Source organism: Podarcis bocagei, assembly GCF_964188305.1.
Source record: "Podarcis bocagei genome assembly, chromosome: 2".
NCBI classification, from domain to species: domain Eukaryota; kingdom Metazoa; phylum Chordata; class Lepidosauria; order Squamata; family Lacertidae; genus Podarcis; species Podarcis bocagei.
This window is the reverse complement of record NC_138126.1, coordinates 43,909,999-43,932,772: the sequence shown is the minus strand read 5'-3', so window position 1 is coordinate 43,932,772 and position 22,774 is coordinate 43,909,999. Positions and strand designations below refer to the sequence as shown.

Genomic DNA, 22,774 nt, shown 5'->3' with positions numbered 1-22,774 from the left:
CAGCCAGCAGTTTAGCCCCCCTGCCAGACAGGAAGACGCCATCAAATGCTGTCCTGATATATTAGCTGTCAGACATTTGTTTAGAAACCTTCAAATGAAGGATATCTTTCAATGTTGATGTGAAACTCAAGATCCTTGACATATGTTTAAGATAAAAATTTAAGATTAACCATTTGTTTTAGAAGGCAATAGGGCAGGGAGGGCAAGAGGTGAGCTGGTAATTAAGATTCCTTGTTGAGACACATGTAAGATATATTACTACTTATTTGTCATTTATAGATGTAACAATATATAGCTGTTTGTGTTCCATATAAGGACAGGAGGATGTGGGTGTATCTTTTAGGATTGGATATAGCAATCAGCCAATAGGAAATCCAACTAGGCTGATTGGACAGAGGCAGCCACAGGAGGAGCAAAGGGGGCTGGATTAAGGGAATATAAGGGCTGGCCATAATGGCAGGAGCCAGGCCAGAGCTTGGTAACCATATACCACTGTGCCTCTCATTTATTTGTCTGACAAATAAATAATTATTTTAATTTCTCTATTGCTGCGTTGAATATTTCATTCCAGCTAAGCGTTAACCACAAGCAGGGTGCTACATTTTATGGTGCCCCTGTGACTCGGATAAGTGGTCTGCTGGAACGCAGCCCCTTCGCTCTACTGAGCAGGGTACAAGAGAGAGGATCTCTAAACTGCTTACCCAAGCGCGCACTGGTAAATTTTTCCAGGGGGAACGCAGAAGTCTCGTCTGTCTGATACCCTGCTCACTGGCGGCGACGGACCGGGGGGGAAACGGAACCAACCAGGGGTAAGTGCACAAAGGGATTTTTGGCCCTCCAATTAATTGGGAGGAAGAGAAGTCTTGATCAAACTTCTGCGTCTCAGTAAGTGGGAACTGAGTACGCTAGGTGGTTGGATACATCAGATGGTGATCTGGTGGGGGAAAAGGGAAGAATGGGAGGTAGTGTGTGGTGAAGTATCTAACGCATTGTATGTGTGAGAAAGTACAGAGCAATCTGTAGCTGACCTGAGTGTGGAGTGGGTAGTACTTCGGTTCCCAGTGAGGCGACTCCATCTGGGCAAGGAAACCCACGAAGCGTGTGTGTGAGTGACTGAGTGGATACTTCACAGGGCCATACAATGGGAGTTGGGGGTTCAAAAGGGGAAAATACACCTCTTGAATGTATGTTAAATAATTTTAAGAAAGCCTTCTCAGGGGCGTATGGAGTCAAAATGACGCCAGAGCGCCTGAGAACGTTATGTGAATTAGAGTGGCCGAAGCAAAATACTGAATGGCCATCTCAAGGAACCTTTGATATAAATTTAGTAAGCAAACTTTGGTCTAACATCGCCAAAGAAATTGGAGGGTGCCCAGAACAATTTTCATATATAGATTCCTGGCTGAGCACATTAAATAAAAATCCTCCATGGATAAGGGAATGCAAAGTCCAACGATGCAAATTATTGGCTGTAAAAGCCGAAGCTAGGAAAGGAATCTTGCCAAATAAACTCAAACCCATTTTTGAGGGACCAGAGGAAGAGCTGCTTCCACCTCCACCTTATGCTCCACATCGAAGGGAGCCTAATCCAAACACTCCACCAGTTGTAACCCCAAGGCAAGAAAGTGGAATGAATAATGGGGCTGGAGTCACAGAACTTGATTCCTTGATAGATTATGATAAATATCTTCAGGAGGCATTGGAGGCCTATAATAAAGCCCAAGCAGAAGTGGTTATTCCATCTGTGAGTCCCAGTAGAACTCCATCTACAGTCTCTTTTAGTGAAACAACTGATTGCCTACCCCAAACCCCTGTACATCCAAGTCCTAGAGAATTATTACAGAAGTTACAGGGAGACCTTAATCGGTCAGCAAGCAATACAGCCAGGCGTATAAAGCTGCTAAAAGAACGCCTTGGGACAAATACCATCCCCTATGATTTGAGGCCCCTAGAGCAAGGCGAAGAGAAAGATCACGTAGTAGCCCCTCTCAGAAGAGTATTTGATGCACTTGAGGAGCCTGTGCTGGTTAACGGGCAACTCGGACCACGGCCACCTCGAACTTCGACCCTGCAATATATTCCATTCACGACTACAGATCTGATGAATTGGAAAACACACACCCCATCTTTTGCAGAAAAACCTCAGGCTATGATGGACTTGGTGACTTCAATAATAAATACTCATAGTCCTACTTGGACAGATTGCCGCCAGCTCCTGAATACTCTGTTCACCACTGAGGAAAGGAGAGACATAATTGAAAAGGCACAGATATATTTGCGTGAGCAGGCCAGAGTGGGAAATATTTATAATATTGACCGTCATCTCCAAGACAACTTTCCCTTGGAAGATCCTAATTGGGATCCAAACAATGTAATTCACCTGGCCAGACTTACCACCTACCGCCAGACGCTTGTGCAAGGTATCCGCAGGGCATGCCAGAAGCCCACTAATATGTCTAAAGTCTCAGAAGTAGAACAGAAACCAAATGAGAGTCCAGGAGACTTTTTAGAGAGGCTGCAAGAAGCCTATCGTATATGGACTCCTTTTGACCCTGAAGCCCCTGAAAACAGCAGAATGATTACTGCTACATTTGTGGCCCAGTGCGCTTCTGACATTCGTAAGAAAATTCAGAAATCCGAAGGATGGGAAGGGATGCTGATGAGCCAAATTATGGCCATTGCACGCCGAGTTTATCGGAATAGGGATGAGGCTGAGAAACAAGAGAAGAAGAAGTGGCAGAAGGAAAAGATGGTAATGCTAGCCACAGCAGTGAAGCAAGACTACCGCCCCTTAAATGGAGGAAGAGGGCGGGGAAGGAATCCACCACTGGGAAGGAATCAATGTGCAAATTGCAAGAAGGAGGGTCATTGGAAGCGGGAGTGTCCTGAACCCCTGAGGTTGGAAGAAGTACGCCCAGGCCCAGGCCCAGGCTCCGGCCCAAGAAACCAGGGACGGGGACGGGGAATGATCCGAGATGGAAGATATCAGACACCTGGACAAGGACGGAGTAGGGACAATGTCATTGGACTGGCAGAGGAGGATTTTACCCAAGACTAGGAAAGACCGGACTCCATAAAGTTAGGCTTCCAGGAGCCCACGGTCACGATCCAATTAGGAAGCCATTTAATAGACTTTATGATTGATACTGGGGCTGAATACTCAGTACTCCCAGAACTATTGTAGAAAAAGGCATCCAAAAGTGTAGTCATTAAAAGTGCCACTGGTCAGTCAGCTAAGAGGTCTTTCCTCCAACCTTTGGAATGCCAGATTGGGGGACATCGTTTAACCCATCAGTTTTTGTATATACCTGAGTGTCCAATACCTCTCTTAGGTAGAGATATGCTGTCCAAATTGCAGGCCCAAATCACCTTCACTCCTCGAGGTCCAGAAATGAAACTGCCATCAAAGGCAGCAGGAATAATTTCCCTCTCAGTACCTAAGGAACAATCATGGCGCCTAATGTCAGCCCTGCAAGTCCAACCCACATTGGATACAGAGTTAAACAAGCTCCTCCGAACTCTACAGGTGCCACCAGGAGTATGGGCCGAAAATAGCCCACCAGGAATGGCCAAGAATATAGCTCCAATTGTAGTAACCTTAAAACCTATGGCTACCCCTGTATCTGTAAAGCAATATCCTTTACCCCGGCGAGCAGCAGAGGGCATCCAGAAACATTTGGACCGCCTATTAAAATATGGTCTGCTTAAGCCCTGCCAATCAGAATGGAACACACCCCTTTTGCCTGTTCGAAAACCTGGGACAGATGAATACAGGCCAGTGCAGGACTTGAGGCTCGTAAACCAGGCTATCGAGACCTTGCACCCAAATGTACCAAACCCATACACCCTGCTGAGTTTGATCCCACCAGAAGCAACATTTTTTACTGTATTGGACTTGAAAGATGCATTCTTCTGTTGCCGGCTGGCACCACAGAGCCAACCTATATTTGCCTTCCAGTGGGAAGACCCTTTGACAGGAACAAAAGGCCAGCTAACCTGGACGAGATTGCCCCAGGGATTCAAAAATTCCCCAACTTTATTTGGCACTGCCTTGGCGAAGGATCTAACAAGTTACCCCTCAATACCTGGAGAAAAGGTGGTTCTGCAATATGTAGATGACCTTATACTAGCAGCAAAGGATTTTGATACCTGTAAAGAAGGTACAGAGGAACTGCTCCACTTGCTCTGGGAAGCTGGCTACCGAGTTTCCCAGAAAAAGGCACAGTTATGTTTAGAAAAGGTCAAATATTTGGGCTTTGACATCTCACACCAACAACGAGCATTGAGGCCAGAGAGGAAAGAAGCTATTTGCCTTATCAAGGAACCTACCACAAGGAAACAACTCAGAGGATTCCTGGGAACAGCAGGGTTTTGTAGACTATGGATACCTGATTTCAGCAGTCTGGCCAAACCCTTACATGAAAGCACTCGAGGTGCAGAAAAGGACCCATTCGTATGGGGACCTGAGCAGCAACAAGCCTTTTTAGTTATCAAACAACGACTTATGGAGGCCCCAGCCCTTGGACTGCCTAATTCGGAAAAACCCTTTCAGCTGTATGTACATGAACAGAATGGGATTGCAGCGGCAGTCCTGACCCAGAGATTAGGAAGTTGGAACCGTCCAGTAGCTTATTTGTCAAAACAATTGGACTCAGTAGCAAAAGGATGGCCTCCATGCCTAAGGGCAGTAGCGGCCACTGCCAGCCTTGTCAAAGAAGCTGATAAATTTACCTTCGGCCAGACGATGTATGTGAATGTACCTCATGCTGTTCTGACACTCATGGAATATAAGGGTAGTTATTGGCTAACGAACCCAAGGATGGCTAGGTACCAAGGCCTATTGTGTGAAAATCCCAGGATTCATCTACGAGTAGTGAATATGCTCAATCCAGCGACTTTGCTGCCCCTACCAGAGGTAGATGATGAAGAATCACATGATTGTCTCCAAATAATGGATGAAGTTTATTCCAGTAGACCCGATCTGAAAGATGAACCATTGAAAAATCCAGATGTTGTATATTATACTGATGGTAGCAGTTACCTGCATGAAGGTGCCAGACGAGCAGGATATGCTGTGGTCACCAATGAGGAAGTTGTGGAAGCTGAAGCTTTGCCTGCTGGCACCTCGGCACAAAAAGCTGAACTTATAGGTTTAACTAGAGCTCTGCAATTGGCAGCCGGATGTAAGGCAAACATCTATACTGATTCTAAATATGCCTTCTTAACCCTGCATGCACATGGTGCTCTATGGAAAGAAAGAGGTCTAATAGGAGCCCACGGGAAGGCCTTGAAATATGGACCTGAAGTAGAAATCCTGTTAGAAGCAGTATGGGCTCCAGAACAGATTGCTGTAATGCACTGCAAAGGTCATGGACGAGGAAGGGATCCAATAACCAGAGGAAATCATGCTGCTGACAAAGCAGCCCGAGAGGCAGCCCAAAAGCCTGTGGGAGGATTTATAGCAGCCCTCATACCAGAGGTAGTTCCAGAAGAAGTTAAACCTCACTATACCCCAGAAGAGAGGAAGTGGGCTGAACAGGAAGGAGCAGTTGTGAAGGACGGTTGGATGATCCTGCCAGACAATAGGATTTATGTACCTCATCATCTAGCAGGCACAATTGTAAGAAATTATCATGAATCTACTCACCTTGGCGGTACTGCAACCAGAGAGAGTCTCAGTCGGAAGTTGTATATTATTAACCTATCACAATTAGCAACTTGCATTTCACAGAAATGTGTTCTTTGTGCTAAAAACAATCCCAGGCAGGGACCGGTACAACCTCTTGGAATCCAACATGTGGGATATGTCCCCATGGAAAGCCTAATTGTGGACTTCACAGAGCTGGTCCCTTCTAAGGGATTCAAGTATCTCCTTGTGTTTGTAGATACTCTTACCGGATGGGTTGAAGCTTTTCCCACCCGAACTGAAAAGGCACGAGAGGTAACTAAGAGACTCCTCACTGAATTGATCCCGAGGTTTGGATTACCTAGATGCATTGGAAGTGACAATGGGCCAGCGTTCATTGATCAAATAGTACAAGAAGTATGTCGAGTCCTACAAGTGAAATGGAGACTGCATGCAGCCTATAGGCCCCAGAGTTCAGGGAAAACTGAAAGAATGAATCGGACTCTGAAAACCCAATTGGCAAAATTAACCCAGGAAACGGGATTGGGATGGGTAGATGTGTTACCCATAACACTGTTTCGTGTTCGGTGTGCACCCACAAAAAGACTTAAGTTGTCACCTTTTGAGCTCCTGTATGGGAGACCGCCCTCCTTTGTTCAGGATATTTCAGCTGATCTTAAACAAATAGGAGACCATGTGACACAGGGACAAGTGCAATCTCTCTCCCGTGTTTTTGTTTCTCTTAACAGGTGGGCCCTCGAGCGTACGCCGTGCAGCATTGCCGAGCCGATTCATCAGTTCCAGGCTGGCGATAGCGTATGGGTGAAAGAGTGGAAACGTGATCCACTTGCACCTAAGTGGCGTGGACCTTACACCGTCTTGCTCTCTACTCCAACAGCGGTGAAGGTAGCTGAGGTGACCCCCTGGATTCATCACTCCCGTTTGAAGAAGTCCGAAGGCAGTTGGACGTGCAAAGGTGACCCCTCTAATCCTCTTAAACTGACTCTCTCCAAAAACCCCTGTATCTAGCCCTACCGGGAACGGGCTAGGTCACGGGCAACATTAGACGACCGGCCTGCTGCAGCCACAACCTGGAAGCTGGCTGACCTGCGCACGCCTGAAGCTTGAGGAGCATCTGAACCAGCGATTGTGAAAGGAAAGATTCTCTTATACAATTGATTGACTGCCCCACAATTGATTGACTGCCCCCCCCCTTGTGGAACAATTATCAGAGATATTACTCATTGGGGATCCTCGGGATATATGTTTTGGTCTTGGTGGTTCCCCATTCCTGTCACTGGGGGAATTATATTGGGACTAATATTTATTTGCTATCACAATAAGGTAATCTTTTGTGGAAGGAATGCATATGCTAGACATCAACATGATTCTATTAATCCTGATCCCTTGGGAAGGGGAAGGGTCCTTGAATCTGACCAAATTGACTAAATATGGATTCCGCCATGACCACAATATGTGGGTAGGTTTAGCTGAAATGGTAGCCAATGTTGCAAATAGGACCAATTGCCTTGTTTGCTCTCTCGGGCCAGATGATTCAGAGGGAGGTATGCCCTTATTACCGATACCATTAGATGCCATTGGTATGGTAAGCGAAATACCACACCAAACAGAAGTACAGAATTTCCCCGGATGGAACTCAACTAAACCATTACGAGTTATACCTGTACAAGGGGAATTCTGTGTACATAAATCATCAAATGCAGCTGATTCTACCATGATAGGCTCTTCTCATTGTCACTATACTTGGGATAATATTAAGAATACCTGGGCACACGATACTACCTATCGAACTCGGGATGCCTTGCCCTGTGCACCTCCTTTTATTCATGCATGGAAAGTGGTATGGAACATAACTGTGACAGAAAAAGGCAATCTAACATACTGCACTGTGAACTCTCTACCTCTTTTGCTATTTCGCCTTCTGTACTCCACGTACCAAAGACCTCAGACACGATGGTTGTGGTGGATATGTGGAGAATGGGCATACAAGAAACTCCCCTCCAAATGGAGTGGGACTTGTTTCCTGGGATGGGTATTACCACCAATGTGGATTATGCCCACTAATTTGGCCAAGCGTACACGAAGAAACGCTGATATTTCTCATATAGCAGGAGGAAGTACCCAAAGTTGGAGCGGTACTGATGATTGGCCACCAGAGCGCATTATAGCCTATTATGATCCTGCCTCCTGGAATCCTGGTGAGCTCATACAAGGGGCACGGGATCCTATTTATAATCTAAACAGAATAATTCAATTGCAAGCAGTAGTGGAACTTGTAACCAATGCAACGGCCCGGAGTTTGAGACTTATTGCACAACAGTTGGATGAAAGTAGAGCCGCCATTTTGCAGCTGAAAATGGGAATGGATTATGTACTTGCCAAGCAGGGAGGCCTATGTGGAGTCTTGAACTTGACAGGGAATGCCTGTTGCTTTAACATTTCAGATAATGGTGAGGCAATCCGTGTGTTGGCCACAAAGATGGAGAATATAGCACATGTCCCAGTACAAACATGGGAAGGATGGGATATGGGATGGCTCACCAATTGGTTACCTAATGTCACAGGACTCAAAGGGATACTATTGTCTTGCTTGTTTTTCTTGACAGTAGTGGTAATGGTTTTATGTATGATGCCATGTATCATTTCATGTTTTAGAAGTACAATTAGCAAGATGGTTTCAAATGAAACTCTACCTCATATCATGGCCCTATACAGAGCTTTACCTCAGGAATATGATGAAGGTCAAGCTATCAAGGACACTTGGGATGAAGGTCCTTGAGCTTGAAAGGGGGGAATGAGGCATCAGGCATAAGCCTGCATTTTATTAATGTTTGATCAGGACTTGTATATTAAAGAGGGCTTAGATTTTCAAAAGTAGATTTTCAAATGTTTCATGCCAGGCAAGAAGGCTAGCTGCTTAAGAAAACAGTGTTTTCTTCCTCTTAGACAAGGGGCCCCTTTTGATTGATAGCAGAAAGCAATTCTCAAAGTCGTAAAAGCTGAAATTACAGACTGAGTAATGACACTGACCCTACATGTTACAGAAGATAACAAAGGCAGAGATAAATATAATTAGGAATGGGCAAATAGTAAAATGATACCATGGGCCTCTCTTAAACCTTGAGCTGTATTTTCTAAGGCCAGAGGCAAATGGGGAGAAGCATCTAGCTGACAGAGAAAGAGAGGCTTTTTTGGGAAGTCTTTTTAAAACTGTTTCTTTCTTAAACTGAGAGAAAAGGCAACTGGCTTGGCTGGGGAAAAAGAAGCTTCTTCCTATTTTATTTTGAGGCTGGAAAGGAGGGTGAAAGGGGGAGGTGTAAACTAAAGAGCCTTCTTTAAAAACTGTTTTTTTTACTGAGTTCCTTCCTTTCTACTTTGAGAAGCTTTATTCTTTTAAAAGGTTACCTATGATAATGTATGAAATATATTAGCTTAAATATATTGGCTTAAATGTAATTATGCAAAGGATTTAACAAATGCTAGAAGAGTTGTATTTATCCTGGAATTAAGTCAGCCAGCAGTTTAGCCCCCCTGCCAGACAGGAAGACGCCATCAAATGCTGTCCTGATATATTAGCTGTCAGACATTTGTTTAGAAACCTTCAAATGAAGGATATCTTTCAATGTTGATGTGAAACTCAAGATCCTTGACATATGTTTAAGATAAAAATTTAAGATTAACCATTTGTTTTAGAAGGCAATAGGGCAGGGAGGGCAAGAGGTGAGCTGGTAATTAAGATTCCTTGTTGAGACACATGTAAGATATATTACTACTTATTTGTCATTTATAGATGTAACAATATATAGCTGTTTGTGTTCCATATAAGGACAGGAGGATGTGGGTGTATCTTTTAGGATTGGATATAGCAATCAGCCAATAGGAAATCCAACTAGGCTGATTGGACAGAGGCAGCCACAGGAGGAGCAAAGGGGGCTGGATTAAGGGAATATAAGGGCTGGCCATAATGGCAGGAGCCAGGCCAGAGCTTGGTAACCATATACCACTGTGCCTCTCATTTATTTGTCTGACAAATAAATAATTATTTTAATTTCTCTATTGCTGCGTTGAATATTTCATTCCAGCTAAGCGTTAACCACAAGCAGGGTGCTACAGTAGTACTTAATGTGATCAGAAAAGGTGCAGATGGGGAAATTAAATCTTTGTTCCTCAGCTGATTTCTTGAGTAAAACCCCAAATTTGAAATTGATATGAGATTCCCTGCCTCTCAAAAGCAAATATCAGCTTCAGGAAAGTGTTTCCCATTCAGGACTGTCGTAAGGAAGAAAGGGTTAAGTTCCTTTATTTCAGGCCTGTGCAGGGAGTGGGGGCAGCCGGGTACACTTGCCCCAGGCCTCAGAAAGCTGTCTGAGGGGGAGGGCGATCCACCAGGGGCCTGCCAGACATACACTGTCATGCCAAGAACCAGATTCCCACCCCGGGCCTCTGCATGGGCCTGCTTTCTCCTGCCTTCTCTGATGATCAGAAATCTGCACATGAACTCAAGGACACGTAATCCGAGTTATCGGAGTTATCAATTGGCCCTTGATTTTGGTTAGAGCAGAGCTTCCCAAACTGTGTGTCGCGACACGTTAGTGTGTCCACTGCAGTTTGTAGGTGTGTTGTGTGAATGTTCCTCACACTCCTCTTGGGACTGGAAAGGTGTTAGTTTAACCTCCGGCTGGATAGTAAAACTGAATTACTGTGATGCAAAATGATGCGTGTCTAAAAGGTGTGTCACCAGCATGAAAAGTATGGAAAGCTCTGGGTTAGAGTAATGCTGTTATCTCCATTAAAAGGTCAAAAATTGTTTAGTTCTGAAACCCCCCCCTCCAAGTTTGGAATATATTGCATGACAAAATATCTAAAAGCTTCTCCAATAATTTTATATATACACACACAATCTAGCTGCACATTGGCAGTGTTCAATTTGGGGGGTGGGGAGCCGTTCCACAGTCCCTAGGCACAACTTGAAGCATTCTGAAATGCAGAATTTACTAAAACGAAACTAAAACCGGGTACCATTCTCTCCCCTCCCTCCACCCACCTTTCTCTGCTCCAGAGCTTAAACAGGGTGATGTGGTTCCTTGGTTTACAATGAGAAGTGCAGGGGGAAAGGCTTTAAAAATAGGCAGTCCAGTCTGTTCCCCCCACCCCCGAGAGGCATTGCACTCTGCAACAGTTCACCGCGCTTCTGCAGCCAGCACAGCTTTGGACTCAGCAGTAACCCTTAAACCCATCATCTGCACATTCTGTTCCGTATTTTCTGGCATGAACTGCTCTAATTTGCCACACAGCAGCTACATGCCTCCTACACAAATTCCGTGAAATTCAAAGGCTTGAATAGATGCTGTGCTGAAAAAAACCACTTTGCATTGGGCTCCTGCATCTCCAGCAGAAGCAGTGACCTACAATACAAATCAAGCAGGGTTCCTCTTCTGCTCAGGCCAGGCCACCACTGCCTGTCTTCTACTCAGGGAACAGCCACAAATAAGACAAATCTGCCTCTCTCATCGAGCATCAGCAAGGGGCTTTAGCTCTTTCTGGCTACGACGTACACCAGGAAGAGATTAGGAACCACTGAAGTCGTGTCAGCGCAGGACTTTCTGGCACAAGTTCAGTCCCCAACCCAGCAGAATGAGCAGGAGGAGGAAGCCACCCCCTCTCAGCTAACATTGCCACGTTTTGAAGTAATGCAGATCTAAAGAGGGTAAGATTATGAAGTTCAGAGTCTAAAATTTACTGTAAATTCATCACAGCTAGATTCAATTTTTAGTTTTTGATGTCCAGCTCTGAAGCCAGAGACGTGAACACTGAGGGTCTTTTGAACGTATGTGTTCTAGCATTAGGAAAACCCGGGAGAAGAGAAAACATACAGGCTGTGCAGGGTAGGAAACAGGGTCCACAAGGGGTTAGCAGCAGATTTAAGTTCAGGCAAGTCTCAAGCACCCCGTCGATTTTAATAGGCACTATTTTATATTCTTGTCTTTGAACAATTTTGCCAGAGAGAGGGGAACACATCCTTTCCTAAGGACACCATAAAATCCCTTGTTTATGCTCCCTCCTATAGCCAATTTCTGCATATTCTCTACTCCCATATTTCTCCTTCGCTAACAAGATAAGCGGCAGATGACTATAGATAATGATTTATAAATGAATGTTTCAATTATATTGTTCGGTCTGTGAATACAAAGCACGAGAACACAAAGCACTTTCCTTTTTCTTCTTCTTTGAACATAGATGGAAGAATGTGATCTGAATGAAGGCATATATAAAAACCTAGAAACAAATATTTTCTTGCATTTACTGGCATTTCAGGTGATTTAAGGATATGGGGACAGGAGACTAGATCTTCCTGTCTGGAATATTCACCTGGCAGGTTATCTGCTCTCCTTTACCCTGCAATAGTTTAATGTTCATGTGCCAAAGAGCATAATTTTCTATTTTTCAAGTCATTTTTTACTTTATTTGGGACCTTTATGCATTGGGCACTGCGTTTCCCTCAGGTATTTAGTCGGCCACTGTGAGAACAGGATGCTGGACTAAATCATTGCCCTGATCCAGCAAGCTTGGCTTATGTTCTCTTTGTTCAGCTGAGTCACCTGCCCCTAACATACATGGAAGGCTTAATAGGTTTAAATTTCTGAGGGAAATTTACACTCTCTGCTATACAGTAAACATCAAGCCATGTTTCATAATGACATCAGGGTTCATTCCATCAGAGCCAATCTTTCTGTGTCTATAACTACCTCCAAGTCTATATGTCTTCTGCAAAACATCCCACAGCTTTCCTAGAGAAGACAATGCATTGCCTCACTGCTCTTGCTCAGTAGTAACTGTAACATTTGCACCAAAGTACTTGTCTGCTACTCCATCATTTTGTATTAATCATTTTGTATTAATTACTGAGCTGTCCCAGCTACAACGATTTAAGACAGTATCTTATAACCCCATACGTACCCCAGCTCAGTTCCCAACAAAGAGGAAAGCAGACAGCATATCTGCTAAATAAGTCTTCTGGGAAAACAACTTTGTCAGTGGCTAAATTTCTTTTCCTGGCACTCAAGTGTCGGAAACGTATAACTGAATGCCTTGATGTGGGTTATCTGTGAGAGGTCTAGTACTGTGGCCCTACCTTATTTATGTACCCCTATGATGTTATAGTTTATAATTATTGTGTTTTATTTCTGACTATCGGTCGAATAAAGGATATTGATTGATTGATTGTATTAATTTGTGATGTTGCTAACGATCAGCTAACTTGTCTCAGCCTATGCACTTGTTGCTTAAGAAAGCTGGTGCATGAAATTTGGGAAGCAGAACTCGGGAATGTTACTGAATGTCCCTCAGAAAGCATATCTAGTTTAGATTTACTGTATGACTCCAGGAGCACACCTCCAAACCCAATTATCTATCCTAAGCTTGCTTTAAAAAACTTCAATGTTTTAGCCCATTCCTCTTGGCCGCTGCGGTAATTTTAAACTTTTATATGTTCACTACCCACAGATCAATATATTCTGCACTGGGTGAGGAGAAAATGCAAATGAATTCCTCCCTCCCCATGGCCAAAGCCTGTGTGCCCCCCCCCCCCGAGGGAATCCAAAAGCCCTTACCCATTATGGTGACATCATACTCAATCTGGAAAAGTGCCTCTTGGTTGCACTGGCGAAGGATGTTCAATGCGTCAGCGTGACTCACACTGTGAAGGGGAATCCCGTCAACACTCAGCAGCCTGTCCCCAATTTTCAGAGACCCTTCCCTGCAAGAAAATTGCACACAATTCTTAACACATACAAAACTAGGACAGACAGACCCCCCCCCCAAATGAAGCATATGTGGACCAGAAAACCAGCTTTTCAAACAGCTTGTGTTTTGACTTTTATTGCACATCTGCCGGAAAGAACAATGTTTCTTTGATACCTTTAGTGCTTTGTATTATGTTGGATTTCATTCTTATGAGTCGCTCAGGGAGCATGTGTAATTGGGAAGCCGTTCAAATGGAGTAAGTGGGCAAGTCAGTTCATAACTAGCTTACCAAGACAAATATTTCTTTGGCCCCCTTTCCAGGTACATTTAATGGCACAGATGTTGCTGCTTGAACAATTATCCCCATACTGGTCTCCAGCTGTTTTGGACCAAGGTAGAACACCATCCCATCAGATGTCAAGGAAATAAACAAGTATCTGACTTCTAGAAGACATTCAAAGGCAGCCCTGTATAGGGAAGTTTTTAGTGTTTGATGTCTTACTGTGTTTGTTGGAAGCCGCCCGGAGTAGCTGGGACAACCCAGTCAGATGGGCAGCATATAAATAAATTGTAGTTGTTGTTGTTAGTAGTAGTAGTAGTAGTAATAGTAGTAGCAGTAGTAATTACTCCATCACCTGTAGTCTAAAACAGTTGGAGGGCACCAAATTGGCAAAGGCTGAGACAAGGGATCTTGCAACAATCTATCAACCATCAGCCTCAATTAGAGCATACATAACAGCTATTTTTAAAATCAGTTGCACAAATTAGTGGTAAGCATGGAAATCAGTATTTGAATTTGGTCTGAAACTATTTTCAGTCTCTTGAAACACTAGCTAGTGATCATTTGGGGGAAAGTCGAGAAAAAGAGACATGTAGAGAGTACGCCCAGATATCAAACTTAGATATACAGCTGGTATGCAGACCTACTAGGACAGGCGCAGGCAAACCCGGACCTCCAGATGTTTTGGGACTACAACTCCCATCATCCCTGACCACTGGTCCTGTCAGCTAGGGATGATGGGAGTTGTAGTCCCAAAACATCTGGAGGGCCGAGTTTGCCTGCGCCTGTACTAGGAGCTTCAGGTAGGTTGGTGAAACACCTATTTGTTTAAGCTCCGTTGCTAAATGTGAATATTACCTGTCTGCTGGGCCACCTGGCCTAACATATGTCAGTACTAATGGCCTGGATTTGTGCCAATCTTCGTGGGCTCCTCCTGTAACAAATTTGCAAAAAAAACACACACAAATAAATGCTGTAATGCTGAGATAGGAAAAATCTGTACCACAGCAGAAGACACGAACCCTTCTCCACCCCAGTTATTAAAGGATTCAGTCCAATGAGTCACTATGCGCATGGAAAGGCATCTGCTAATGGAAATGGAAATTCCCTTCCCTCTCCTTCCACTGCACACCCCCAAATCTGATCTGGGGGTTGCCCCAACTCTCGCAAACAGATCTAAGGGGCGTTCAGAGGGGAGAAATTCTGTTGCATTGAGCAGAAGTCATTCTGTGAGCCATGTGACTTTGATGGATGCAACCCAAAGAACCTCTGAAATAAAGACGGAACCCCAAAACTGTATTTATCAGCATTCTTCGAAGATTGTGCTGTATGATTATTAGCTTAGGATTTTGATTTATACAGAATAGCTGGCTTTATTCCCTCCCTCACTTTTACATGTCCCATCAATGTAGTTTTATCATCTTTAACCAAAGAGAATCTGACCTCGTAGTACAAATCCAAAACTGTTGCCTTCTTTGTACAGGGTGACATCAATGGTCTTTGGAATGATGCCGGCACTATTATCCGGGGCTAGAGATAGGAAAGAAAAGGGGTGAATTGACATCCTTAACCTGCCATACTTCTTTTTTAAAAAACATTCTTCATCCGATATGAAAATTTGCCTAATCACATTCATAAATCTTGCAATATGAGGGGCTTTTGAAGCAGGTAAAAAGAATGCTTGCCTTAAGTATATGAAGCTATTAAACAGAATTAAAAATATGGCTAAATCAAGATCCAATCTTCCAGACTGCCCTCAAGTTCTCTTAATGCATACATAATACTGTACTAAAGCAAACCATTGCCCTTTTCCTGGAAGCTTCAAATCTGATTGCACCTTTCAGAAGCTGGCAGTGGTTACTGGACTGTCAGGTATCTTAGGCAAAAGGCCTGCAGGCAACCCTAGATGACTATGTTCAAATCTTCACAGCTAAAATAATAGTTTGATTATAAAGTAGAAAGCATGGTTAAAGTTCAGGCAGTGGCCATTCTGTGCACATTCAATTGACATGTGACCACTGATGCGTGGGTCATTTTGGACCCAGAAGAGGGCAGAATGGGATGGAACAGGATGGGGGCGGGGGGGGGGGGACAGGCTTATGCATGCTCCGCTGATGCACGCAGGGCCAAGAAGATTGCCTGTATTGAGCACTCCTAAAGGAAATGTGATACTTAAAACTGCTTTGAAGGGGTTTTGTTGTTTTTTTTACTACCAAGTGGTATAAAAAAGTTATTACCTAAATTAAAAAACAAATGCCACCTTGAGCTCCCTGGTGCAAAGATGGGCCATTAATGCAAAGAATGGTAATAATATCACCATCAAGAGCATATGCTTCAGTTTGTGAGTAAATAAGAATCTGATCGGTCATCTGCTAAAATATCCATAGACAGTAGAATTGGGGCACCAGTTACAGGTGGAAACAGTTTGTTTTCTCCATCTGCTACTGCCAGTAAAATCTTGTGGATTGCTAAATGTTTACAAGCAACAGCATCCAGAATTCTGGATCCAACCTAGTCACTGGAAGTGATCCCAGTTTCATATCACTGGCATTTCCAGTTAAAAGCATTTCCTAGAACAAAGCTGGAAGGGACCTTTGCCTGAAATGTTACAGATAGCTGCTGCTGCCGCCAGTCAATGGAGACTAACTGGAGCAAGATGGCTGAATGATCTGATGGTTCAAATCAATTTTTGTAGAAGAGGCAAGGAGGGAAGGGGAAGCCACCTACATCTTGAAACATAACAGCAGTAACTCCATCTAGGAGGTACTAACCCGCTAGTGGCAGCTCGTATTCTACCTCTAGCACCACCCTTTCCCCCACGTTCTTCAACAAGCTTATGATTTCGTCATGGCGAAGTTTCGTCAGGTTAATCCCATTCACTGACTTGATGTAGTCACCAACGTTTAGCTGGTCGCTCCTGCAATAAACGCAACAAAACATCTCAATTGCATCTTTCCAGCACCCTTGTCATAATTCGCATGATCTGCGATTACATCCTTACTGGCTTATCAAATAGAGAGAACTACCTGCATAACGAGGAAGGTGAACTTAAACGCCATATGGAAAGTAACAGCAGATATTACTTGATAACCATGCACAAAAGCATTTTTATTTATTTTTTAATAAGGAAGGTTCAGGGAAATGAGAAAAAGGTTTATAATATGCACCCGCTGAAGCATAACTAGTAAAGTTGTGCTAGGAGGTGAGGCTGAAAGACGTTATTCTTTAGCTAACATGCAAAAAGTGCTTTAAACCAATTGCTCGTCCCTGGTGATGCATGACCCCAAGACAATGAAATCTATCCTTGATAATGTGATTGGTTTACCTTGCTGCCAGCCCTCCTGGTCTCAGGTTGGAAACTCTTGGTTTACCATCTTTATCTGTACCACCAGATATAGTTAAGCCAAGGGTGCTTCCTTCTTTTTTAATCAGTTCCACAATAGTGACTCCTCTGAATTCTTCTGTGGAGAAAATGTAGGAAGAAGACATTGTTACACTGCACATCTCGCAAGTAAAACAGTGAAAAATACATTTCAGCATTTATATACAACATCACAGACAATGGAGATGTTCAAAGTGCTTAATAACTCCCCAGTCCTTCCTACTTTATTTTTCCCAAGCTGCCTATGTTTTTGGGGGGGCTAGGTGAGTCTTTGCTAAGGTTTGCCCAAGATCTTTGGCACACATCTTTCAAAAAATAAGGTCGATAGTGTGCCAGGCTGGTTTTGTTTTGTTTTGTTTGAAGTCTTATTACTTGCTCTCTGTTTCAGAAGAGGAAAAGGCTTGCTGTATATTAGTTCTTGTATAATGTTATGTGTCAATTTAAGCGCTCAGGATCCACTCCTCTCTCTTCTATGCATTTTCTGCTTTGGATTGCATTGATGACTCTGAACTTCTCCATGGTGCAAACGGGTGTAGGTGCCACAGTATCCACAGGTGACTGCAAATGGGCCTAAACCCAAGGACACTCAAGTAATGGAAGAACGAAGAATATCACACCTGTGTCATTTAAATGATAATCTGACATTAATGCATGAATGAAGGCGAATAAGTGCTGCATAATGGTCCCCCTATAAATATTTATCACTCTCCAGCCTTGTAATGCATACGAGTAGAGCATGTTTTACAAGTCTTCACTATTACGGGCTCAAGCTGCTACAGAATGTATCACATCTCATGCGACTGATCAATCAAAACTGAAGGAACAATAAAAATGAGTAGTAGTTGGAATGTGCTCCTCAATAGCTTTTTTCTCCTCTTCCTCCCCACCTTCAACATTTTCTTCCATTTCCTCCTTTTGGCTTTGTAGTTATGATTATGATGATTATTATTACAGGAATTACCTGAGCCTAATGCTGCTCCATCTCTTAACTATGGCTATGAGGTCAGGAGTGCTGCAGGGCTTGCATGCCTTTTCATCAGATGCAATTTTTCCTCCTTTTAATTTTTGGAGCAAACCTTGGTGCAGCAACACATCTCTACTGCCATTGGTGCAGACCATGGTTTACTGCGTCAGGAACTAGCATCTGCAGGCAGCTTCCAGGGCTCAAGTGCCCCCATTAGAGCTCAGCAACATTAATCCCTGTTTTAACATGTCCCTGCCCCCCCCCCCCAAGACACATGCATTTCTGGCAGCAGCAACTTTAATTTCCCATTATGACCCTGATGTAGTGTTGACACAGTGGGAAATATTTAAATTAAAACCTACGACTTCAGCTACCAGGTGAGCCCGTGGCCAGGAGTACCCACCCAACTTCTGCTGGGATGTGAGCACTGCACCAGTCCCTTCCAATAAGCAACCCACCTGCCAGAAAGTTAGCAAAGCGGCTCTACCACACCCAGCAAAGCACTTTTGGTGGTTGCCAAACTAAGAATGAAACCTAACTGACCTCAAAAAGGTATACATGGCTAAAAGAAAATGTCAGTTACCTGGTATACTTTGCCTTCTTGAAACCAGGGCTGTATCCAGTCCACCTGAGTCTTTGCTCCCTTTCGAGTAAGGGCCATCATCTACCAAAACAAAAATCACAACAGACTGATGTGCAAATTATAAACAAGTGCTTCCTAACCTGTAGGTCACAACCCAGTTAATTCTTAACTGGTATGACAAATATTTCTTACAACTTTTTGTTTCATTGACATTTTATAATGCTGTGTTGATACCAAGCATTTGAAAATCTTGAGTCTCACACATTTTAACACTTTGCTGGCTGGCAGTGCCTGAGCATCACAGGTAAATTTTAATAGTCACTCAGAACAACCCTCAGTGTTAAGCTAAGGGTGATTTCAATTTTTGCTTTCCCAACATTGAACTAAAAAAAAAAATATTAAAAATTGTTCAATAGCACCTTAGAGACCAACTAAGTTTGTTCTGGGTATAAGCGCACACTTCTTCAGATACATACCAGCATTTAACTATTACTTTTCTGCAAAAGAATCAGAGAAGTTTGAGTGATGTCACTGCTATCACAAAGTTGTCTCTCCATGCAAAACAACAACATCAGCTCACTGAATCCTCATGTAACAGGGCCCTTACAAGTAAATGTTTGGAACTCCGGTTATATTTTGGCTTTGTAAACTTCCTTGCAAAGTCCTTTTATAACCTTTAGAATTAGTGTACATGTTACTGTGGCTGTAGAGACAGTGCTGAAAATGTCATTCCTTGGTGACTTCTCTACTACCCACCATTTAAGAGGCTTATTATAGTGTTTGGGGGATGCGGGTAGCACTGTGGGTTAAACCACAGAACCTTGCTCGGTCCCTGCCCCTGCCAACCTAGCAGTTTGAAAGCACGTCAAAGTGCAAGTAGATAAATAGGTACCGCTCTGGCGGGAAGCTAAACGGTGTTTCCGTGCACTGCTCTGGCTCGCCAGAAGCAGCTTAGTCATGCTGGCCACATGACCCGGAAGCTGTACGCCGGCTCCCTTGGCCAATAAAGCGAGATGAGTGCCGCAACCCCAGAGTCGGCCACGACTGGACCTAATGGTCAGGGGTCCCTTTACCTTTATAGTGCTTTGGAGGCTGGCCTCACCATCTTGCAAGCAGCCTTACTCTTGCTCCATCCCCTTTGGCAATTGGTGGAAGAGTAAAGTGACTTACAATGTATCAAATCCAACAATGTCATTGTGTGCCACGTTTCCCCACACCTCTATCTGCTGTGGAGAGTTGGGGAAATGGCAGATTTGAAGGGTGCAGGGAGTGCACAGAGGAGAAGGGGAAGTTCCATTGCAGGAGTGTGCAGTGTGCATAAGGGCCACATAATGTTGTGGCAGGGCAATGCTGTGAGGCGTGTGGAAGATTGCTTTATACCTAAGACTAAACATGACCTCCCTACTTCAGTAGCACTTTTCCAGGACAGCAGTGATAAAAGGACAATCTGATTTATTTTTCATGAGATAACCCTTTAAGGGTGAAAGAACATCATCCCCATATGGCTTTAAGCATGCCATAATACTTGCGCAGAAACCCATGGTCCTCAGAAATGGAATCATACATCAGGATACCAACAGAGCACTAAATCACTATACTTGAATTCAATCACCTGTTCCCTTGCATCCTTTTATTTCAAAGTCACCTCTCCCTGCTGCAACTTCAAAGTGGGGGTGGGGGTGGCGGCACAGAAACAGTATATAAAAGAGTATCAGCTTAAAATGCTAATGGTATAATTAAATATGGATTTCACTTCTTATGTGCATTCCCCCCCCCCCAAGGAGATACTTATTTGCCAGGAAATAAGAACTCTCAAATCTCTTTTCCTCCCGCATTTACTGACTGTATCAAATCACAGAAACTTCAATACTGATAGAACGAAAACAGTTTTAAGGGAACCCAAGGGTACAATACTTGCAATGCATCTCACTGCAGCCTATAATTTACTGCACAGAAGGAGTTAACTCCCAGTGTCCCAAACCCACTCAGTGTCTAATAGGTACTTATCAAGTATCTGATCACTGCAGCACCCACTGGATATTCGGTTTGTACTGGAAAGTAAAAAATAAAATAAAAAATCAACCTGATCAGCTGCATAGTTGAGAGTGGTGGAATCGTACAGAAATACCAGTTTTAAATGCAACATGCTTGGGAAGCACTATTAAATTTCAGTCACTTTGCATACCGTAACTGTGGAACCCATACTGGAGAACAGCTGCATGCGTCAAAGTTAAACCTAATTCATAGTACAGTATTTCTTTTGCGGGGCTTAGGGAAAATGCTAATCTACCAGAGCCCTGTACACATACATGCCCCATTCCCCAAGGCATAGGCAGGGTTCCTTGTGCCCTTGGCAGGCAGCTGTATTGGTGCCCCCACCTGGAAACAAAAAATCACTGTGCTGCAATAGGCACATTAGAAATCACTACATTTTACACAACCCAAGTGCTCAAAGCATCAGGAGCGAGGGAGACGCGAGGAGGAAGGGTGAAAACATGTGCATGTGTTTCTGCTGCAGTTTGAGAAGGACAGGAAACTTCTTCCGTGTTTGATCTTGTTGCGACAGCGGCATTGTGTCACTACACACACATACACAACACATGCCATAGTCTGATAGGTGATTTTTTGCACACACACTCCAGGCCTGGGCCCCCACATTTGCCAAACCTGAGGTACACCTCTGCCCACTCCCTGGGAAAACAAGCAGAGTGTTAAGGCAGAACCATTGTTATTGATTTTGAGGAGTGCAGTAGTTGATGGTGCTGATTTTTTTTTTTTTTTTGGCAGGAGGAAATATGGAAGCATCTCAGTGCTCTGAATGGCATCAGCAAATGCTCTTCACACACACACACACACACACACCCCTCCCTGCTGAAGTCAGCTGGCTGTTTGTTTTTTACTGGATCAGCAAATGCAAGCAGTTTGCCTCCCTAGAAACACCGGAACAGGATGGAACGTGCTCTGGGAAAAACTTCCCCACCCCAAACACAGGAGCATATAAATAGAAAGAGGACCGTGAAGTGTGTGTGTGTGTGTATATATATATATATATATATATATATATATATATATATATATATATTCCATTGACCAGATGGATTCCATACATCAAAAGATGCCCCCCCCCAATGAAATTTGGTAGCAATGTTGTTGTTTTTTAACGAAAAGTACGATCAAAACTAAAAAACATCCTTTCTGGAATGTCTCTAAGATGGGGGCCTGCTTGACAATATGTGTCAACTAACAACATAAAAAGAGCTGTGCTGGATTAGGCTAAAGGCTCATGAAGCTAGCACCCTGTTTTCACTGCAGTCAACCAATCAGTAGCCTGCAAAGTAGGACCTGAGGACCTCTCCAGTTACAGTTCCCAGCAAGTGGTATTTGGAGGCATACAGAAATTATGCTTCTTGCTTCAGAGCTATTGTTGTTTCACTTCATATTCAAATTAATTTAATAAACTGCAAAGATGCATACGGTTAATGGTCTACAATTTTATCGTTTAGTTGGGAAACAGCCTGCCTAATATGAGTATAAAATAATGATAATAATGACGTTCATTTCAACCATCCAGGTAGTCTGACAAAAGTTTGGACTTGATCATGGCTTCCAAAGCATCTCCCCAAGCACTTAAAGCTACAGGTGGGTGAATCTGTCAATTTAGGTCCCTTTCAGTTTCTCATGTTTTCCCAATCGCAAGTTCAGTTCTCCATATTTTCTTATCAGTTTGTGATTTTTTAAAAAAAGTATTACGCAGGTAATAGCTCAATTTGTAGAGCACAAGACTCTTAATCTCAGGGGCATGAGCCCCATGTTGGGTGGAAGATATCTGCACTGCAGGGATTTGGACTAGATGACCCTTGTGGTCCCTTCCCACACTACAATTCCATGAAGATTAATCAGCAAATTTACCCTGATATACACATTTTGTACACTATTTTGCCAAATGTACACACACTGTTTGCAAAACCATTCCCCCTAATAGAATGCATTTTATTTTCACTACTATCTTTCTTTTCATGCACATTTAAACCTAAGATAATGCATTTTTGTATACATATCTTGGCTGGAGAACAGCATTACAAAATATTTAAAAAGTGCAGATTTCGAAGGATGGTTGTGTTTCAGTTCACAAGTTGTTTGGAAAAGTACAAATTAGGTAAGTTAGCTTTTAAATG

The 22,774-nt window shown here is 43.4% G+C and overlaps 1 protein-coding gene across 7 annotated transcripts in view; it reads right to left on the bottom strand.

Annotated features, from left to right (window-relative positions):
- GRIP2 (glutamate receptor interacting protein 2) overlaps nt 1–22,774 on the bottom strand; it is a 385,704-nt gene that overhangs the window by 60,426 nt on the left and 302,504 nt on the right. For 6 of the 7 annotated variants that reach the window (XM_081183991.1, XM_081183994.1, XM_081183988.1 and 3 more), the window contains exons 2-7: nt 18,600–18,680; nt 16,996–17,131; nt 16,442–16,587; nt 15,114–15,200; nt 14,529–14,604; nt 13,258–13,403 (exon numbers count right to left, since the gene is read on the bottom strand). In XM_081183991.1, coding sequence (XP_081040117.1) covers nt 13,258–13,403; nt 14,529–14,604; nt 15,114–15,200; nt 16,442–16,587; nt 16,996–17,131; nt 18,600–18,680 — 672 coding nt within the window. The remainder of the gene's footprint in view (nt 1–13,257; nt 13,404–14,528; nt 14,605–15,113; nt 15,201–16,441; nt 16,588–16,995; nt 17,132–18,599; nt 18,681–22,774) is intronic. The other variant, XM_081183989.1, reaches the window with a different exon arrangement.